The sequence below is a fragment of the Somniosus microcephalus genome, chromosome 15 (genome assembly GCF_052327205.1).
Source record: "Somniosus microcephalus isolate GS21.2 chromosome 15, FLI_Smic_1.0, whole genome shotgun sequence".
NCBI classification, from domain to species: Eukaryota; Metazoa; Chordata; class Chondrichthyes; order Squaliformes; family Somniosidae; genus Somniosus; species Somniosus microcephalus.
Genome location: NC_141001.1, coordinates 5,601,155 through 5,622,242, shown reverse-complemented (window position 1 = coordinate 5,622,242; position 21,088 = coordinate 5,601,155). Strand labels below are relative to the sequence as shown.

The 21,088-nt window shown below is 47.6% G+C and overlaps 1 protein-coding gene across 1 annotated transcript in view; it reads left to right on the top strand.

The window, feature by feature from the left end:
- Positions 1-18,000: 18,000 nt before the first annotated feature.
- The window catches only part of LOC147106514 (transcription factor PU.1-like), a 75,776-nt gene continuing 72,688 nt past the window's right edge, over positions 18,001-21,088 (top strand). Inside the window, exons 1-2 of the mRNA XM_086008461.1 lie at positions 18,001-18,326; positions 18,437-18,530. Of these exons, the coding sequence (XP_085864587.1) occupies positions 18,303-18,326; positions 18,437-18,530 (118 nt within the window). The 5' untranslated portion in view covers positions 18,001-18,302. The remainder of the gene's footprint in view (positions 18,327-18,436; positions 18,531-21,088) is intronic.

Below are 21,088 nucleotides of genomic sequence, written 5' to 3'. Positions count from 1 at the left end.
AAGCCCGCGAAAGCCAGTATCTGGGAACTGAAACTCAGAGAAACAGCATACATATTCAATGGATTCTAAGTACAGGATGGGGCCCATCAAGATATGGGCGGACAATGCAAAAACACTTATACCCATTTATTGTACAAAGGAGAAACCGTTTAGCAGCCATCAAGGATAATCTCCGGACCGATCAATATGCGAACCAAGCTGCGATGACAATGTAAAAGACATTAAAAGACATTATCGGCCAGGAAGGCCAGTTTAAGTTATCACCGGCTCCGTTACAAGACAAAGCGCCCCTGCAGAGATTTCTGCCCGCCAAAATTAATACAAAGACAGGACTATTGATTTGGCGGGAGATAAGACTGTCCCAAAAGAGTATAACTATGGATTGAAAGTCCATCTACGTTACTTCTACTTCGGACTTCGGACTTGGAAAACTTCGACTTCTACGTTACTTCGCTTCTACTGGAACAACTTCGAACTTGACTTTTCTTCAAGGACTTCTCCTACAAGGAACGAACGAAGGACGGACGGTGCCAGGATCGGCGCCTCTTCCACTTCGGCAGATGCAGAATCGATGAAAACGTTTTCGTCTTTTTAAAGACGGACGGTTTCGGTGAAAAGACAACGTGGTCGGTGTTCAGCCAAACAAGGCTCAGCCACGACGAGAAGACGACGAGGGTGGCCTGGGTACTGAGGTCGGGAGATCATCGACGACCCAGGCCGACGGAGAAGAAACCCTCTGGAGGACTGGCGATCCAGGCCAAAAGATTCTCCCGTGTGCATGCACTTCTTCAGCAGCCTGCATCTAAGTCTGCTCCATGAACCCAAATAGTGGATCTCAACCTTGACGAGCGCTCATCGAGGCTGTGTCTACCCCACCGCCTCGAGGGAGAGAAAATATCGACTGCGCCAGAAGCTTCCAAATCCACGTGACGACGGAAAGCGGTGCCAAAAGGATGCGAACCCCCTTTTTCGCGTTTTTGAGAGTGGTGAGCATGATCCCAAGTTCCCCAGGTCGAAACTTAGTTTAGGTATAGGGGAGGGAGTTAAGGGTATTCGTAATGTGTTTCCCCTTTTTCGATGTGCCGTGTGTTCCCCATTTCCATAGAGTTAAGTTCATAAATTTGTGTATGATTGTAGTAACTTTAATCTGTGCCTATGACATGTATTTTGTAATGCTTCAAACTGTTTAAAAATAAAAGCATCCATTTCGTGCTATTCAACCTGGTCTATTGAGTTCTTTCTCTGCACTACTGTTCTCTGCATCTAAGTCCAAGGTCTAGAACCGTAGGGGGAGTGGGTCGAACCACTCAAGGGTAATTATTGCACGAAACCTGGCAGGAGACCAGAACGAGCAAGAGAAACCCCCTACAAATAACATGACTGCGATAAATAGGAGCATTGTAAAAGCATCTGGATTAAGGAAATAATTTAAGGACGGTAATAAAAGGAGGGCAATAACAACAGGTTGACTGCAATAACAGACAGATTGTGATAACAGGATTGTCTTATTAGGAAGATTGTAATAAAAGGATGATTGCAACAGCAGGATTTTAAACAAGGGGGCAATTTTCCCCGGATACTTTAGGTGCTAAAGAACCTCTGCGATGGTCAGGTTGGGGTCTTAAGCTCCAAGGCCGGTTTAGCCCGTGTTTAGTTTGCATGCACGCAGATAGAAATGGCACATAAGCACGCAGTCATGCACAATGGAACTTACGCTTGAGCGAACGAACAGACGAATGGAGGAATGAATGACTGAATGATTGAACGATGCCAGTTGGACTGGTGTGTACGGATTCTTGGTTTATTAAATAGTTGCAGTTTGTAGTGTAAACATTATTGATTTACCTGTAAAATTTATTGTTGTATTTATATTGTTGACCATAATTGGTCAATGAATGTAATGGATTTACTATGTAACTGATGAGTTGTATAAGTACTGTTGTACTTGAATGTTAAAATTTTAAAAAAGGACAAAAAGGTTATACCAAGCAAAAATGAAGAGTTACTAGATTGCCAGTAGGACTGGTATGTATTGTTTTTTTCTATGGGTACCTGTATTGTTGACACTGTTTCTGTCTGAAAAAATTTATTATTGTATTTGTACTGTTAATCTTAAAGCTGTTTTTTATTAAGGCTTAGCCTTATTGTGGTTAATGAATGTAATGGATTTATCATGTACTTGATGAGTTGTAACAAGTACTACCAGATTTAAATAAAAGAGGTAGCCCGTGTTTAGCGGAAGACGCCATCTTGGTAAAGGAGTTGGGTCCTGCGCTAGGAACGGCCGCCAGGGGGATAATTAAACAGTTTATTGCCACTTAAAATTCCTGCTAGTGCTCATTAAAGAGGCTGCATGGCATTTTGGTGGCTAGTGCTTGTCCTAACACCCTCTCCTAATAATGACCAGCTGTTTGGAGTAAACACAGCGTTGATGTCAATTTCAAGCGCTACTTAAAGGGATACTCACCTTTTCATGTTCATTGCTGCTGGAGCTGTGAAGAGGACCACTGAAGCACATCGGGAGACTTTCTGAGACACTTTGTCAAGACTTTACCGACACTCCATCAAATTCTCTGAGAACTTCACCTAAAAACAGTGAGTGCTGGGCTGCTCCACTTTATTGGACACCTTGTAGGAGTCACCGGGAGAAAGGGAGTGCTTGGTCATCGGCACATTGTTAGTGATTCCCTTGGTCTGGACTGGGAGGAGGACCTAAGACCAGCACCAGCTGCTGCAGGCTGAGGTGGACTCCTTCCCCCTGCGGATACAGACATCCCTCCTCCTCTGGACCTCTTCCACCAGGACATCCAGTGCCCCGTCCGAGAACCTGTGCGCCCTCTCCCTCAGTCCCTGAACCATCCTGAACCTGCCGCTGTTGTGTCCGTGTATAATAAGACACAGACTGGTGGCAGCACGGTGGCATAGTGGTTAGCACTGTTGCCTCACAGCGCCAGGGACCCGGGTTCGAATCCGGCCTCGGGTGACTGTCTGTGTGGAGTTTGCACATTCTCCCCGTGTTTGCGTGGGTTTCCTCCGGGTGCTCCAGTTTCCTCCCACAGTCCAAAGATGTGCGGGTTAGGTTGATTGGCTATGATAAATTGACCCTTAGTGTTAGGGGGATTAAATACGTGGGGTTATGGGGATCGGGTGGGATATGTGTCGGTGCAGGCTCGATGGGCTGAAATGGCCTCTATCTGCACTGTGGGGTTTCTGTGATTTCTGTGATTTCTGTGACTGCAGGAGAACGGTATAACAGGTGTTTACTCAACGTGGCTCACACGGGAACTGGTCTGTACAGATTACTACTCAGTGCTATATACAGGTGTGGTCACTGCCGGTACTGCAGTATACATGAGCTGTAAAAAGTAGTTCCCCCCTTAAAGGTATATACATTACAATTCCTTCCCTTTTAGATTAACAGTACCATAACACTCATTTAACAATTAAATATCAAACTAATTACAATTAACACTTTTAACATGCAACATTAGCTGAAAATAGTCTATTTATATATTCAGTCTTTGGGGAGGCTTCCTGATCCTTTCTGGATAGCGCCTTTCCCGAGTGTCTTGCTCTTGGTGCGGAGGCGATTCTGGCCCCCTGTCGTCAGTTGGTTCATCAGCTTCCGATGCTACTGTTTCTGGGGTAGATGCTACCTGTACGTCGGGTTCATCACCAGGTACGTATGGGTGAGGCATGGGGTTGACTTGTTCCTGTGACTCTAGGGTCTGGTCAGCATGGCGTCTCACGATGCTCTCCCCAACGTCCTGCCGTGTGCATATCGTTCCTGGCTGCCATTTTTCTGTTCAGTAGTCGCGGGCCAAGACTGGTTGCCCTACATTGAAGCTCCTTGTTGGCTTCTCATGGATGTGCTGGAATTGCTTACTCTCAACATCTCTTCATACGTTTGGTCTGAGCAAATCCCGGCGAGATCTTAACCTTCAGTTAAAGAACATCATGGCTGGGGCCTGGTTGGTGACTGCATGTGTCGCATTCCGGTAGGTGAACAGGAAATTGTCCACCTTGTGCTGCAGCGGAATGTTGTCATTGTACATAGCCTTTATTGCCTTCTTAAAGGTTTGTACGAACCTCTCAGCCAATCCATTTGTGGCTGGATGATACAGGGCGGATGTGTAATGCCTTACCCCATTCTTTTTCAAGAACCTCCGGAACTCTTCGGACACAAACTGTGGTCTGTTGTCGGAGCAAATCTGTTCTGGCAGGCCATTCCTGGCAAAAATGGTCCGTAGGACTGCAATAGTTTTCTCCATGGTGGTGGAGGTCATTTTGATGACCTCAGGCCATTTCGAGTGCGCATCCACGGCTATTAAAAACATTGAGTCCATGAATGGACCAGCAAAATCAATATGCACCCGTTGCCATGGAGATGAGGGCCACTCCCATAGGTGTAGAGGGGCATGTGGTGGTGCATTTTGGACTTTCTGGCATCCTGAGCAGCTCTTGGTCAGGTCCTCGATTTGTTTATCGATTCCCGGCCACCACACATAAGCCCTGGCTAGGCTTTTCATTTTTACCCCTCCCAGGTGACCCTCATGAAGCTCATTGAGCACTCTATCCCTTAACTTGGGTGGAATTACCACTCGGGATCCACACATCAAGGTCCCCCGGCACACTGACAGCTGTTCTCTCCTTGTCGAGAATGCTGGCAACAGTGAGTCGCCATGTGCTGGCCATCCCTTCACCGTCAAATCATATACCCGAGACAGTGTCGGGTCATTTCGGGTTTACTTTTCAATACAAGCGTTAGTTACTGGTAGGTATTCAACTATAGTCGAATGGAATATTTCAACAGTATCCACTGCTGGTGCTTCCTCCGCAGTAGGCAGTGGCAGGCGTGATAGCCCATCAGCATTTCCATGCTGTTTTGTGCCCTTATATTCAATCTCTTAGTGGTGCGCCCCTAGAAAAAGTGACCATCTTTGTAGTCGTTGCGCAGTCATCACCAGAACGCGCTTCTTCAGATTAAAAATGGAGAGGAGAGGCTGGTGATCAGTCAGCAAGGTGAATTTCTGCCCGTGCAGATAGTGATTGAACTTTTTCACTCCCCACACTAGGCTGAGGGCCTCCCTGTCAATCTGGGCGTAGCTACGCTCGGCTGAGGTTAGTGATCGTGACGCAAAGGCTATTGGCCTCTCTGAGCCGTCCGAGAATTTGTGCAACAGCACTGCTCCAATGCCGTAGGGTGACGCATCACATGCCAACCGAATTGGTAATGCTGGGTTGTAATGGGCCAATACCCCTTTCGATGTGATTAGTGTTTTGCTCTTCTGGAAAGCTCGTCTACATTTGTCACTCCACTTCCATGGCACCCCAGTTTGCAGTAGGGTGTTCAGTGGGTGTAGTATTGTAGACAAATTTGGCAAGAACTTATGGTAGTAGTTTACCAGCCCGAGGAACGACCTCAGTTGTGACACATTTTCCGGTGCTGGAGCCTTGACTACTGCCTCAATCTTCTCTGGGGACTTATGTAACCCCTCTTTATCGATAACGTGGCCACAATACGAGATCTTTTTTCTAAAAAACTCGCATTTGGAGTGGTTAGCTCGGAGCCCATATTCCTGCAATCTAGTGAGCACCTGCTCCAGGTTGGCAAGGTGATCACTGTCATTTTCGCCCGTGACCAGGATGTCCTCCAAATAACACTGGGTCCCTGGGATCCCTTGCAGGACTTGTCCCATTGCCCTCTGCCAAATAGCCGGAGCTGATGCTACCCCGAATACCAGCCGGTTGTATTGGTAGAGACCTTTATGGGTGTTGATTGTGAGGTATTTTTTTGATGCTTCTTCTACCTCCATTTGCAGATACGCCTGGCCAGATCAATCTTAGTTAAGCGTTTCCCTCCAGATAGCGAAGCGAAAATATCTTCAATCTGTGGAAGTGGGTATTGTATGGTGTGAAGGACCGGGTTCACTGTTACCTTAAAGTCCCCTCAGATGCGAACCTTCCTTGGTTCCCCAGGCGTGCTGCTAAACGACTTTTTCATCGCAGGGACGATGGGTGTAGCCCACTCGCTCCAGTCTACCTTGGACAGTACACCTGAACGTTCCAGACTCTCCAGCTCTGCTTCGACAGCTGGGCGGATCGCATAAGGTACCGGTATGTCCTTAAAAATTTTGGGCTTGCGTTTTCTTCAATTTTAATCATCGCTGTCATGCCTTTTAGTGTTCCGAGTCCTTGCTGGAACACTTCTTTCGTGTCAGTTAGGATCTTTGACAGTTGCCCAGGTGTGACGTCGTCATCCTTTTTGTCAGCCACAGTCAGTGCCTGTATGGAATGCCAATCCAGTTTTATTTTCCGGATCCATTCACGTCCCAGTAATGGTGGTCTTCCATCTTGCAATACATACAGGTCTAGTTTTGGTGTTTCCTTACCGTTATATATAACGGTCACCCTTATTTTTCCTTTGGGGTAGACTTTTTGCCCCGTGTACGTCTTCAAAATAATTTTTGTGTCTCTCAAGGGTATGTGTGAGAATAGCCGCTCGTAGTCCCGTCAGTTTATAACTGTTAGGGCTGATCCTGTGTCCAATTCCATCTTTACCTGGACTCCTGCTATCTTGAGAGTGACCCAAATGGTTCGGTGATCCTCCATTGTGATCACATTATGTAGTTTCAGACAACTCAGTTCCCTGCTTTCGGAGTCGTTATCACTCTTTTGTTCATCTGAACTATTCTCCGTCATCTTATGTACCTTCCTGTACTTTTCTTTGATAGGTTTCTTATTGCTGGTTTTCTTTCCCGACCTGCAGACTCGTGCTATGTGTCCTACTTTTCCACACTGTCTGCACACTTTGTCTTTGAACCAGCAATCATTCTGGTCGTGTGTTGTTCTGCCGCAGCGATAGCACTTCTCTGTTCTATATGACATTTCGTTTGTGCCATATTCTTGCGGTCTCTGTTGTATCTCTGCAGCACCCCGTGCTGCTGCTTCATATGATACCGCAATGCTGAAAGCCTTTTGCAGCGTAAGGTCCTTTTCAGATAAAAGCCGTTTCTGGGTTCCTTCACTTTGAAGCCCACACACAAACTTGTCCCTTAAGGTATCTGCCAGTCCCGCTCCAAACTGGCAGTGTTTCGATAGTTTGCGCAGTTCTGATAAATAATCAGCATTGCTTTCATCCTTATGCTGGTTCCGTTCGTGAAACTTGAATCTTTCTGCTATCAGCAGCAGTGTGGGGTTTAAATGTTCCTGTAGCATCGTTACTATGGCCTAGAAATTGGGTTTTGGCGCAGCGACGGCTTTAGCGCCGGAAGTTATTGCCGGAGCTAAGTCGCGCTGGGCGGGCCAAAAATTCAATAGTTCTGCGCCCAAACGGCTGCCGGCGCTGCTGAGAGCTGTTTGCGCCTGAAAACTGGCGCTACGCGCTGAATTTCGGCGCTATTCCGGTGCTGCGGCGCCCGCTGCGGTGCGGCAGGTTCGGGAAGTGCAGGCCTCCTCCTTCCCTTAAGGAGGAGCTGCCTGCACCCGGCCGCGGCCCGCGAAAATCTTTTTAAAAATGAGCCCGGCACCTCGGACAAGTGCCGGGCTTGCTTCTGGTCCGGGGGGGGGGGGGCGGGGGGAAGTCCGGGGAGGGAGCTGCGGCCAGGCGGCCGGCGGGAAAGCGGCCGGCCGCCGCGGGGCCTTTAATGCGCCGGCGCAAAGTCATGTAAGACTCTGTTGCCAGAGTCTTAGTTGCGGCTGCCACGGGCGAGGCGGCCGCAACTGAATTTCGGCGCTGGGGCCCGTCGGCATGGCAACCGGGACGCTGCGCACACCGATGATGTCATCGGTGCCGGCGCAGCGCTACCGGTCTACCGCGGCGGAAGGGCCCCAGGCAATTTCGGCGCCGGCGCCAATTGCAGCGCTAGGCCCTCTAGCGCCGCAAAATCGGCGCTAAGGGCACTGAATTTCTAGGCCTATGTCTTCAAAACTCTTTTCCATTGGCTTCGTTGGGGTTACTAGATTTCGTAATAAACCATACGTCTTTGCACCCATTAAATTTAACAATACCGACGCTTTCTTGTCATCTGACACCTCATTTGCCTTGCAGTATATCTCTATTCGTTCGACATATGTAGTCCAATCTTCGACTTCATTGTCAAATGCGGTGATACTGCCACTCTTCGGCATTTTGGGTGTGGTTTAAAATGGCGTCTCCCAATGGCTTAAAATGGCATCTCCTGCGCTTTCCTTCCTCCCCCGCTGCTGCCAACGCCGTTCTCGGTGGTCCTCGTGGCAATGGCGGCGCCCTGTAGGTTTTGCATGCTTCTCCTGCGCTGCTGCCAACGCCGCTCTCGGCGGTCCTCATGACAATGGCGGCACCTCGCGGGTTTCTGCACATCTCTCTCTCCCTCTCTTCGATGCTGCTCGACCCCTGAACACCAGCTGCGCCCTGTGCACTCTGCCCTCTCTCTCTCTCTCCCCGTCAACGCTGCTCAGCCCTTTGCTGTGCCGCTCGGTCAGGCTCTAGCCCGCCGCTGTCCGGGAAGGGTCTGCGCACTACCTGTTGCCAGCCCGTTTCGCTGGACCACCTCGACTGGAAAGCCAAGCCTGGCTCTCGACAGCCTCCCCCGCAATTCTCGAGTCTCTGCTGGATGACTGGGCGGTTGCCCGTGGTCGACGCCCGAGTCTCTGGCCTTGACCTCCAATCCACTGATCTCCAGGAACGAATCCCCGGGAGGTGATGCAGAGTTGCAGGTAGGTTTGAACTTGCCTTGTCGCCAATGTTGTGTCTGTGTATAATAAGACACAGACTGCAGGAGAATGGTACAACAGGTGTTTACTCAAAGTGGCTCACACGGGAACTGGTCTGTACAGATTACTACTATATACAGGTGTGGTCACTGCCAGTACTGCAGTATACATGAGCTGTAAAAAGTCGTTCCCCCCTTAAAGATATATACATTACAGCCGCTGTGTGCCAGCCAGCACACTCCACACACTTTCAGTGGGAGTGGGTGCGTGGAACTCACATATACTGCTCCATAAAAATCGCACCTAATCAGTGCTTGAGTGCTAAACCTGCAGGTGTCTGTTTCAGCACCTCCAGGCAAATTCAAATCATAGTAATCAGTAATTAGGTTAGGACCAAAATTGTGTGCTAAATCCAGACTTTCAAACAGGAATGTCTTATTGGCACAGCACCCATTCAGCACCTGTTTTCACCCTTTGGCCAAAATAGTCTCCCAGGATTGTAATAACAGGTGGCTCATCCTAACAGGATTATAATACCACGAGCGTTATAATAACAGAAGGACTGTAATAACCGAAAGATTGCAATAAAATGAAAGTGTAATAACAGGATGATAATAACAGTAAGATGATTGTGATAATAGGTGGGCTGGAATAACAGGATTGTAACAGGAGGAGGAGAACAATAACAGGAGGGATGTAATATTCGGGGGAGTGTGGTACCAGGTGGTCTGTAGTAACAGGTCATGTGTCATAACAAGAGGATGGGAATAAGAGAAGAATTACAAGGACAGAAAATAATAACAAGTGCTTTGTAAAAATGCAACAGCTGTAATAACAAGATGATTGTAATAACAGGAGCACAGCAATAAGATTATAATGAAAGGAAAAGTGTAATATAAGCAGGTTCATAATGAGTGTAAGAGTGTGCAAGATTTGCAAAACAGAGGTTATTAATAATTGGAGGAGTTTAAGAATGAGAGGAATGCAATAACAATGAAGATTGTAATAGCAAGACGTTATTATTAACACAAGGATAGTAGTAACAGGATTGCAATAACAACAGGATTGCAATAACAGGACTACTTGAACAGGAGGTTTGAAATATACAGGATGATGGAAGGAGGACTATACTAACACGATGAGTCTAACAGGAGGATTGTAATCATCTGCGGAATGCAATAACAGGAAGATTGTCGTAACATGATTGCAATAATGGGAGGAGTGTAATAACAGGAGGAGAATAATTGTAATGAGGGGATGTAATAAATTATAAAAACATGTTAAAATATAACAAGAGACTATAACAACGGGAGTTTTGTATTAATGGGAGGAGTGTTGTAATGGAAGTCACAGAATCACAGAAACCCCACAGTGCAGATAGAGGCCATTTCGGCCCATCGAGCCTGCACCGACACATATCCCACCCGATCCCCGTAACCCCACGTATTTAATCCCCCTAACACTAAGGATCAATTTATCATAGCCAATCAACCTAACCTGCACATCTTTGGATGTGTTGTAATAAGGGACTGATTTCAACAACCAGAGGAGTAGAATAGTAAACGATTTGCAATAACTGGAAGTATATAATAACAAGAGGTTTTAGATTAGCATAGGGGTGTAATAACAGGAGGGGCGTAATAATCAGAGGATGGGAATTTAATAATACTATTATAAAAATACAAGACTTGCAAAACAGGTTATAATAATTGGAAGATGGTAATATTTGGAGGAGTGTAAGAATGGGAGGAATGCAACAACAGGGTGCATTCAACGATAAGAGGTTTGCAGTAATGCAATTCTAATAATTGTTGCATAATAACGAGAAATTATAATAGGGAGATAGTGATAACAGGAATTGTGCAATAATGGGAGGATTGTAATCAAAGAATGAATATAATTATAGGAGTAAAGTAACAGAAGGTTTATTATAACAAAAGGAGTTTAACAACTGGAGAACTGTAATAACGGTAATTTTAATTAAAAGTTTATAATAACAATAGCAAAGTAATAACAGAAGTAGAATTTTGTGCTAACTATAAGAATATATTGGGTGGCGGATATTAACAGAGGTGTAAATTAACAGGAGGATTGTAATATCAGGATTGTGCTGTCTGGACATGTGTAATAACAGGAGAGTGTAATATCAGGCTGTTTGTAATAACAGGAAGTGTTTAATAATGGAGACTGAGATGGGAAATAATAGGAGGATTAGAATAATAGTTTGTAAAAATGGAGGTTTGGAATCACTGGAAGATTGTACTAACAATTACAGGAGTATAATAATAACTAGAGTTTATTAACAGGAGGAATATAACAATGGGATGTTTTTAATAACACTGTTCTGTCAGAGTTGCAGTCTTTTGGATGAGATATTAAACCCAGGCCCCATCTGCTCTCTCAGGTGAGTGTAAAAGATACTATGCGCGCGATCTTGCCAGCCCTGGGGAGGTGGGTATGAAGGCAGGACTGCCAGGAAAATGGCAGAATTTGGGGGTGGGTGCCCAACCCGCCTCCATGCCATCTTGCCAGGAGGCAGGTAGCCAGCCCGCGCCGGGTCCCGTCTCCTTGGAGGCGGGAAGGGATTACAGCCAAGTAACTGCCTGTTAACATGTAGTTAACAGGCAGAAAATAGGCTCATCACCATTTTGCCCACACATGTGCGGGTTTCCCGAAGGTTCCGAAACCCGCCAGGGTCACCGAGGCGAGTAGTGGGTCTGCAGGGGTTGGAGGGGTCCAAAAGTGTGCTGTGGAGGTGAGTGATGGGTGCAAGTGTGGAGAGGTAAGTGCAAAGTGTTAGAAAAAGTGTACTTACCTTTATTTCTTCCTGCAGGCTTCAGTCGGTGGGTATGCGGAGAGTCTCGCACCTCTACTTCTGTTATTACTTTGCTATTATTACACTTATGTTATTATAAACCGTGGTAGAAATGACAGATGGCCGTTGCATTGTCCAATGCAACAACCATCTCATTTCTGCAAAAGAAAGGGGTTTGATGAGGTAATGAATTCAAGACCTCATCAAACTACAGAGAATGTCACTGTTTGACAGCTTCACAGAGCTGGTCAATCAAGGGAAAATAGCGTGGGTTGGCCAAAAGTTGATGGAAGCGGGACTGAAACCCGACAAGTGAGGAGACCTGCCTCCAAAAGCTCACCATTGGCAAAATCACCCCCTATGGCTCTATTAGAAGAAGAGCACGGGAGTTCTCCCCAGTGTCCTGGCCAATATTTATCCCTCAACCAACATCACCAAAAACAACAGATTTATCTCATTGCTGATGGTGGGATCTTGCAGTGCATAAATTGGCTGCCATGCTTCCTACAAACCAACAGAGACTGTACTTCAGAAAGTACTTCATTGGCTGTGAAGTGCTTCGGGATGTCCTGATGTTGTGAAAGGCGCTATAGAAATGCAAGGGGCTAGAAATTCAGCTCCTTAGCGCCCGATTTTTTGGCACTACGGATTCCATTTTGTGATGGAAATGGCATCGGCGCGCACACTCTTGGTGCATGGTGCGCTGGACGCCATCTTGGTGAGGGTGGTAGGAGCGTGTGCCAGAAGTATGTTGAGTAGGCAAATTGTGACGTCAGTCAGTGTGTAACGCTGATTTGAAGCCAGCGCTGCCATTTTCATCTTCAAAGTTGTTGCTAACGCCTTGCCTTAACCTCGCACAGCTGAACCTTCAGTGTGTGCAAGGAACCCCCGCCAGCGCTATTTAAAGGGATCAGCGATCACTCTCAGGTCAGTTGCTGATTCATTCCCACAGACTCTGTGTAAGTTTGTGGAAGTGTTTGTAGCTTTCTAGAGTTGTTTAAAGTTGGTGAGGTGACAGGGAGTGGTGCTGCTAGTGCAGAAGGCCTTGGTTCTGACTTCACGGGTTCTGGTCAGACCATTTGCTTCCAGTCATGGGTGCTTCAGTTCTTATCCCCTTGGCCTGCAGCATGACAGGGAGATGGAACAGAGGCAGCAACAAAGGCAAGCTGCTCGCAGAGGGAGGAGGAGAAGGGGAGATAGGCTCTCAGCAGGAGGTCTTGCCCTCCCCTGTTACTGACCATCACAGCATCTTCTTGGTCACAATGCTGAAATAAAAGCCACCACTAAAGAAACATTACAACCCAACTTTATACATCAATCCATCCAATATTACATAACAAAGTCAACTAACCACCCTTGTGTATTCCCTTCGTGCCTGTCTTCCGTGTGCCTTTACCTGTCCTAGTGCTCCTACGCAGTGCTACCCCAGTGGCTGCAGCCTGGCTGGTGGAAGGCTGCTGACTTTCAGTGGGGGAGACTGTAGATGTCCTTGCAGGACAACCTCGAGCAACTCTGGGCCTAAAAGGCTTGGCTGCGGATTGCACAACCTTGGCACAGGCAGCAGCAGTCTGGGCTGGCTGGCAGGCAGGCAATAGCAAGGGCACTGGCGGAGTGGCAGTGGTGGGAGGACGAATGCTGTCATCCTGAGAGAGGACAACAGGTTCAAGTTCCACAGAGCCATTGCCACTCCCCCGGGGCAGCACCTCAGCATTCTGAGCCTTCTGCTGGAGGGCAGACTGCTGGGCTGCTGTGACATCCTGCAAGCCCCTTTCAACACTGGGAAACCCAGCCATGATGGCAGCAGTCTGAGCTTCCATGACTTCAGTCTGAGCTTCCATTGCAACACTCAGATGTTGAGTGGCTTCTGCTTGTGCACCAATGGAAGCGGAGACTTCAGCCATCAGACGCTGCATCATGGTTTTGTCCACAAGTGCGCTAATGGATCTGCCCAGCACTTCCAAGCTGGAAAGGATGGGCTCCAAGCTCTGAGCAAAGCCCTGTGCAAGGCTGGATGTGGACTCCTCCATGCTCCTTAACATTGCATTCAGGCTTTCTGCCAGGCCTGCCAACGCACCAAGCATTTTGTTGTGCGTACCCATTAGCTTTGTTCTGTAGGCCGCCCCATCGAAGTTCTCAGCGGAATCCTGTGCAGCAGAACTCATGTGTGACCTCGGCCTCCGGTGAGCTGGCACCTGCACTACCCTTTCCCCCTGCCCTGGCTGCAGCCCACTCATGTCCGGTGACTCACCACTTGCAGATCCTGCCTCTAAGCTACCCTCTAAACTCCGCGCAGTGCCAGTATCTGAGCGGGTGGCTGCGACTGCCAGATTGAGTGACAGTGTTTCTTCTTCTTCATCACTCTCCTCTTCCTCTTCGACCACTGCCTGCCCAGTTTGGATTTCTTGGGTCTCTGAAATAAGAAAGGCCCAAGGGTAGGGTTGTGGTGAGGGAAGGGGGGAACGCAAGAGGTGCATGGTTACACCATCTGCAGCTTGTAAGTCAGAAGAGATTGTGGGATGAGGGGAAGTTGGATGTGAGAAGGAGGATTACTTAGGAGGATACCGGCATCTTGTATTCTTTCAGCGATACCCCTCTCAAGAATGGCCAGCACCGTATCCTCCATGGGGGTCGGGTTATGCAGGCGCGCCTGTCCCCCGCCGGTTTGCTCCTGTTCGCACTGGTTGTGAGCCACCTTTTCCTGCAAGAGAAAGGGAAGTGTGTCAGTGAGTGTGGTGCAATGTGTTTGGGTGAAGTGTGTCAGTGAGTGTGGTGCAATGTGTTTGGGTGAAGTGTGTCAGTGAGTGTGGTGCAATGTGTTTGGGTGAAGTGTGTCAGTGAGTGTGGTGCAATGTGTTTGAGTGAAGTGTGTCAGTGAGTGTGGTGCAGTGTGTTTGGGTGAAGTGTGTCAGTGAGTGTGGTGCAATGTGTTTGGGTGAAGTGTGTCAGTGAGTGTGGTGCAATGTGTTTGGGTGAAGTGTGTCAGTGAGTGTGGTGCAATGTGTTTGGGTGAAGTGTGTCAGTGAGTGTGGTGCAATGTGTTTGGGTGAAGTGTGTCAGTGAGTGTGGTGCAATGTGTTTGGGTGAAGTGTGTCAGTGAGTGTGGTGCACTGTGTTTGGGTGAAGTGTGTCAGTGAGTGTGGTGCAATGTGTTTGGGTGAAGTGTGTCAGTGAGTGTGGTGCAATGTGTTTGGGTGAAGTGTGTCAGTGAGTGTGGTGCAATGTGTTTGGGTGAAGTGTGTCAATGAGTGTGGTGCAATGTGTTTGGGTGACGTGTGTTAGTGAGTGTGGTGCAATGTGTTTGGGCGAAGTGTGTCAGTGAGTGTGGTGCAATGTGTTTGGGTGAAGTGTGTCAATGAGTGTGGTGCAATGTGTTTGGGTGAAGTGTGTCAGTGAGTGTGGTGCAATGTGTTTGGGTGCTGTGTGTCAGTGAGTGTGGTGCAATGTGTTTGGGTGAAGTGTGTCAATGAGTGTGGTGCAATGTGTTTGGGTGAAGTGTGTCAGTGAGTGTGGTGCAATGTGTTTGGGTGAAGTGTGTCAGTGAGTGTGGTGCAATGTGTTTGGGTGCTGTGTGTCAGTGAGTGTGGTGCAATGTGTTTGGGTGAAGTGTGTCAGTGAGTGTGGTGCACTGTGTTTGGGTGAAGTGTGTCAGTGAGTGTGGTGCAATGTGTTTGGGTGAAGTGTGTCAGTGAGTGTGGTGCAGTGTGTTTGGGTGAAGTGTGTCAGTGAGTGTGGTGCAATGTGTTTGGGTGAAGTGTGTCAGTGAGTGTGGTGCAATGTGTTTGGGTGAAGTGTGTCAGTGAGTGTGGTGCAATGTGTTTGGGTGAAGTGTGTCAATGAGTGTGGTGCAATGTGTTTGGGTGAAGTGTGTTAGTGTGGTGCAATGTGTTTGGGTGATGTGTGTCAGTGAGTGTGGTGCAGTGTGTTTGGGTGAAGTGTGTCAGTGAGTGTGGTGCAATGTGTTTGGGTGAAGTGTGTCAGTGAGTGTGGTGCAATGTGTTTGGGTGAAGTGTGTCAGTGAGTGTGGTGCAATGTGTTTGGGTGAAGTGTGTTAGTGAGTGTGGTGCAGTGTGTTTGGGTGAAGTGTGTCAGTGAGTGTGGTGCAATGTGTTTGGGTGATGTGCCTGTCATGCTTGAATAGTTGACCGTGTGTGCAAGCTGTGAGATGTGGGTGTGAGGCTTGCAGCAGTGGTAAGTGCGTGAGGGTGAGGTGAAGCTATGAATGTGAGGTATGAGTCATGTCTGGTAGAGATTGTTGGTAGGTGAGTGATGGGAGTGTGGTGCATTGAGCAGTGTGTAAGGCTAGTGGTGCAGATGGTGGGATATGGCATTTGAAGATGAATTCACTGAATTTGACCACTCGTGTGAGGTCATTAAACTTCTTCCTGCACTGCATCCAGGTCCTCGGGACTAAACTGCAGGAAGAATAGGGAAGTCACGGTGGCACTGTTGCCTCACAGCGTCAGGGACCCGGGTTCAAATCCGGCCTCGGGTGACTGTCTGTGTGGAGTTTGCACATTCTCCCCGTGTTTGCGTGGGTTTCCTCCGGGTGCTCCAGTTTCCTCCCACAGTCCAAAGATGTGCGGGTTAGGTTGATTGGCCATGATAAAAATTGGCCCTTAGTGTTAGGGGGGATTAAATATGTGGGGTTACGGGGTTACGGGGATAGGGCTTGGGTGGGATGGCTGTCGGTGTAGGGACCGGGTGCTAGGGTTTGGATGATCAGCCATGATCTCGTTGAATGGCGGAGCAGGCTTGAAGGGCCGAATGGCCTACTCCTGCTCCTAGTTTCTATGTTTCTATGTCACTTATCACTTGGAGGGTGCGGGTCTAGGTGGGGTAGAGGAACAAAGGGATCTAGGAGCACAAATACACAAATCACTAAAAGTTGCGCCACAGATTAGCAAGGCCATAAAAAAGGCAAACCAAGCACTAGGGTTTATTTCTAGAGGGATAGAATTGAAAAGTAGGGAAGTTATGCTAAACCTGTATCGAACCTTGGTTAGACCACACTTAGAGAACTGCGTACAGTTCTGGTCGCCATATTATGAAAAGGATATAGAGGCACTGGAGAGGGTGCAGAGAAGATTTACAAGGATGATACCAGAAATGTGAGGATGAACAGGCTGGGTCTCTTTTCTCTTGAAAAAAGGCTGAGGGGTGACCTAATAGAGGTCTTTAAAATTATGAAAAATTTTGATAAAGTGGATACAGAGAGAATGTTTCCACTTGTGGGGAAGAGCATAACTAGAGCCCATCAATACAAGATAGTCAACAAGAAATCCAATAGGGAATTCAGGAGAAACTTCTTTACCCAGAGAGTGGTGAGAATGTGGAACTCGCTGCCACAGGGAGTGGCTGAAGCGAATAGTATCGATGCATTTAAGGGGAGGAAAGATAAGCATGTGAGGGAGAAGGGAATAGAGGGTTACACTGATAGAATTAGATGAGGAAAGACGGGAGGAGGCTCGAGTGGAGCATAAACACCGGCACCGACTGGTTGGGTTGAATGGCCAGTTTCTGTGCTGTATATCCAATGTAATCCTAAGCAATGCAATCCTATGTAAGATGTATTTTCCCTCTCTGCCACTCTCGCTTGCACTCTGGCGCCCCCTTTGTTAGGCAATGGAAGAGCAGTAGCGATGTGTCATTTCTAAACCAATTTTCTCTTGATGTGTGGTAAATCCCCATGAGAGTCATCCATGTCCTTACATCACCCACCCAAACCATTCCTTTCCACTGCTAGCCCAGGGGAGAGACTCTTGGAAAGTCTATCTGTCCTGCCAATCTTTGAGAAGGAGCTGTTGGTGAGGAGGAAAGAAAGACTTGCATTTATATAGCGCCTTTCATGGCCACTGGACGTTTCAAAGCGCTTTACAGCCAATGAAGTACTTTTTGAAGTGCAGTCACTGTTGTAATGTGGGAAACGCGGCAGCCAATTTGCACACAGCTAGGTCCCACAAACAGCAATGTGATAATGACCAGATAATCTGTTTCAGTGATGTTGATTGAGGGATAAATATTGGCCCCAGGACACCGGGGAGAACTCCCCTGCTCTTCTTTGAAATAGTGCCGTGGGATCTTTTATGTCCACCTGAGAGAGCAGACGGGGCCTCAGTTTAACGTCTCATCCGAAAGACGGCACCTCCGACAGTGCGGCACTCCCTCAGCACTGCACTGGAGCATCAGCCTGGATTGTTGTGTTCACGTCTCTGGAGTGGAACTTCATCAACCTTCTGACTCAGAGGCAAGGATGCTACCCACTGAGCCACAGCTGACACTATCGCTCCTGCACCCCAGCACCATCTCTCCCCCACCCCCAGGATAGTCTTTCTCAGTCCTGGCAAGCTACCTGAAGCACGTCCACCGGATGCTACTTACTGACAGGTCCCTCTCCACTTGGCTCGGCTGCTAAGGGGTGACCTGACTGAGCAGTTGATGAATGGTGTGGTGGAGTGCATTCAGAGGTGGAGTCTGATGACAGAAGCCTTGATCATGAGGTTCCTGTTTCCCTGGGTGCTGATAACTAGCACTTTAAGGCAGCGGGTGCTAACCAAGTGACAGGCGCGTCCAACAGCTCCCAACTCAAGCTAACTCCTCACCATCCGAGGGCGACGCAGAAGATCCCTCCACCCAACTCTGCATTGGGGCGGGGAGGCAAGTGGGGGAGCCGCGGGCGCTCTTTGTGTCGCTGGAGAAGTCTTGGGAAAAGTTGAAAGATATGTTTTTGGCTGTGTGAAGTACGTACCGCTTACGCCCCAGAGGAATTCCTCGCGTTCCAGCAACCTCGACAGCTATGGACGGTTATCTCATCACTCCTGTAAGTAGAGCCTGGCTGGTCGGGTGCGCACCTGTGACCCTCTGGGGGTGTTTTGACTTGATCTACAGTTGCACGGTGCTAGTTGTTGAGTGTGTCTCTTTGAATTGCAGTATCCCGAGGATATTGTTGCCTACGATAGCGATGTGTGCCGACAGCCGCATGAGTATTACACCTTCCTGAGCAGCGATGGAGAGAGCCACAGCGGTGAGTTGCACTCTGTCTCGGATTGTTATCTCATCTCTGGCGACACCCCCAATTCCCCATGGGTCCTACCACCTGTAGATGTCCCGGGACAAGGCTAGCCCTGCCACTTGGGGTGAGGGGACAGGGCTAGCTGGTTTAATAAGTCATCTGAGATATTACTATGTGTTGACATTGACTCCAAATTGGATGTGTGGTTAGTCCCTAGTGCTGGTGGGAAGCTGTGAGTACCGAAGTGTTACTCCCGGGGCTGAGGTTCCCTGTAAGTCATTCACAGCGCAGAGAAAGTGTTCCTTATCAGATTTAAAGTGAAAGGAAGTGGTTTGAGGTTTGACGGGGCAGAGCACTTTATGAAGCGTGACCACCGTGTAGACTAAGACCACCACACAGAGCAGGGCACCACACAGAAAGGGGACATCATCATGTTCGTAGCTCAAAGACAGTTTCTATAAGCAGATCCACATCTTCAATGGATTAAAAACTTGTGCCCTTGTGCATGAGATAGTGACTGTTATCGTTGGCACGATGTTACACAACAGACACATGGATGCCCACCACACTGCCTTACCCACTCCAAAAGGCAGTGAAAACCATACTGGCAGATCATTACATTCAGGCTCAAATTGCCAGTGCAATTTATTTACACACAAGATAATTACACAGAAGGAGAGAAACAAAGCAGCAAACTAGCAGTGCAATACTTGACTTGTGCCAGATCTGAAATGCACTGCCTGAAAGGGTGGTGGAAGGAGATTCAATAGTAACTTTCAAAAGGGAATTGTAAATATGTGAAAAAAAAACATTTGCATGGCTCTTGGGAAAGAGCAGGGGGGTGGGACTAACTAGATAGCTCTTTCAAAGAGCCGGAAGGGGCACGATGGGCTGATTGGCCTCCTGCTGTGCTGTATCATTCTATGATTATATATAAACTGCTCCAAAAACAAAAGCAGAGACCCAAATCTTTGCAAATTCACTCACATGAATTTTGAATGGGAACTGTTGTGGAACAAGCCCGTTGCACTTGTCACCACCTCACACAACAAGCACTCATAAACGCAGGACCTCCATCGGTTAGATTGAAGGCCAGGTAGCAACATTTAATGATCAACAGCCCCTTTCTGAATAGTCAGGCTTTCGGGATATTAATCACTTCCACCTCTCAGGCAGATATGGGGTCAACAACAGCGTCGTGGCTGTCCAGAGTTTAGTTTCCTTTTGACATCGGCTGGTAAATTTTGCAAGTCAGATCTGGTGGTGAGAAATGCAAGTGTGCAGCCTGCAGCCATCCACAATGTGCTAGTGGCAGACACGGTAGGGTATGGTCACCCAGGACAGGGGTCATTTAGGATTTGACCTTCAGAGGGAAAAAAAACAACTTAATGTCTGACAGGAGTCTGAAAATTCATGTCCTCTCAAACATATCTGATCGAGCCAAGCAAACAAACTTGATCTGAACCGAGACCCCGTCTGCCCTCAGGTACAATTAAAGGCCCGTTGCACTATTGAAAGCAGAGCAGGGAAGGTCTCCCCGGTGTCCTGGGGCCAATATTTATCCCTCAACCAACATCACTAAAACAGATTATCGGGTCATTATCATATTGCTGCTTGTGGGATCTTGCTGTGCACAAGTTGGCTGCTGCTTTTCCTACATTACAACAGTAACTATATTTCAAAAGTACTTTATTGGCTGTAAAGTGCTTTGGGACATCCTGAGGTTGCAAAAGACACCATAGAAATGCAAGTCAGTCTTTCTTTGATTAGTTTCTGATTACAGGCAGTGACAGCAAGAAAAGCTTGGCCGTTAGCATTTTAGATCTGGGCTACCCTCTGACACAAAGACTGAGAAACAACAGTCACCACCAGCCCATCACTTTTAAAACAAAGTACCATCGAAAGTCACATATGAAAGGCTTAACTTTATATAGTGCAGCATCACATTTCTCAGAAATGTCACCACAGCACTTCAATCTAATGAGTTATTTTGAATGGCAGTCACTGATCTTATGGAATGGAACTTGACAGCCATTTTGCAACACAGAAAGATCCCACTAACAGCAATGAGATAAATGAACTGTTAATGGGTTGATTGAAGGAGGAACATTGGTTGGCACACCAGGAGAACTCCCCGCTCTTTTCAAATGATACCAGTGGGATCCATCGTATCCGCCTGAGCCACCAGTGTGAGCAGATGGGATCTCGGTGTACTGTGCCATCCAAAAAGATGACCAATCAGTAATGCAGCAAAGACTTCTTAGTCCACAGGAATGTCAGCTTAGAGGTCATAATTACCTCATAGAGCAGGACCTGAACCCACAACATTCTGACTCAGAGGTAAGAGTGGTTTTAATGGGGGATTTTAACTTTCATATAGATTGGGATAAGCAGACTAGCACCTGTCAGAAAGCTAGTGAATTTCTTGAGTGTGTCCAGGATAGTTTTCTACAACAATATTTCCTAGAACCAACAAGACAGTATGCCATACTAGACTTAGTAATGAGTAATGAGCCTGAACTAGTTAACAGCCAAACAGAGCGTGCACATTTATCTAATAGTGATCATAA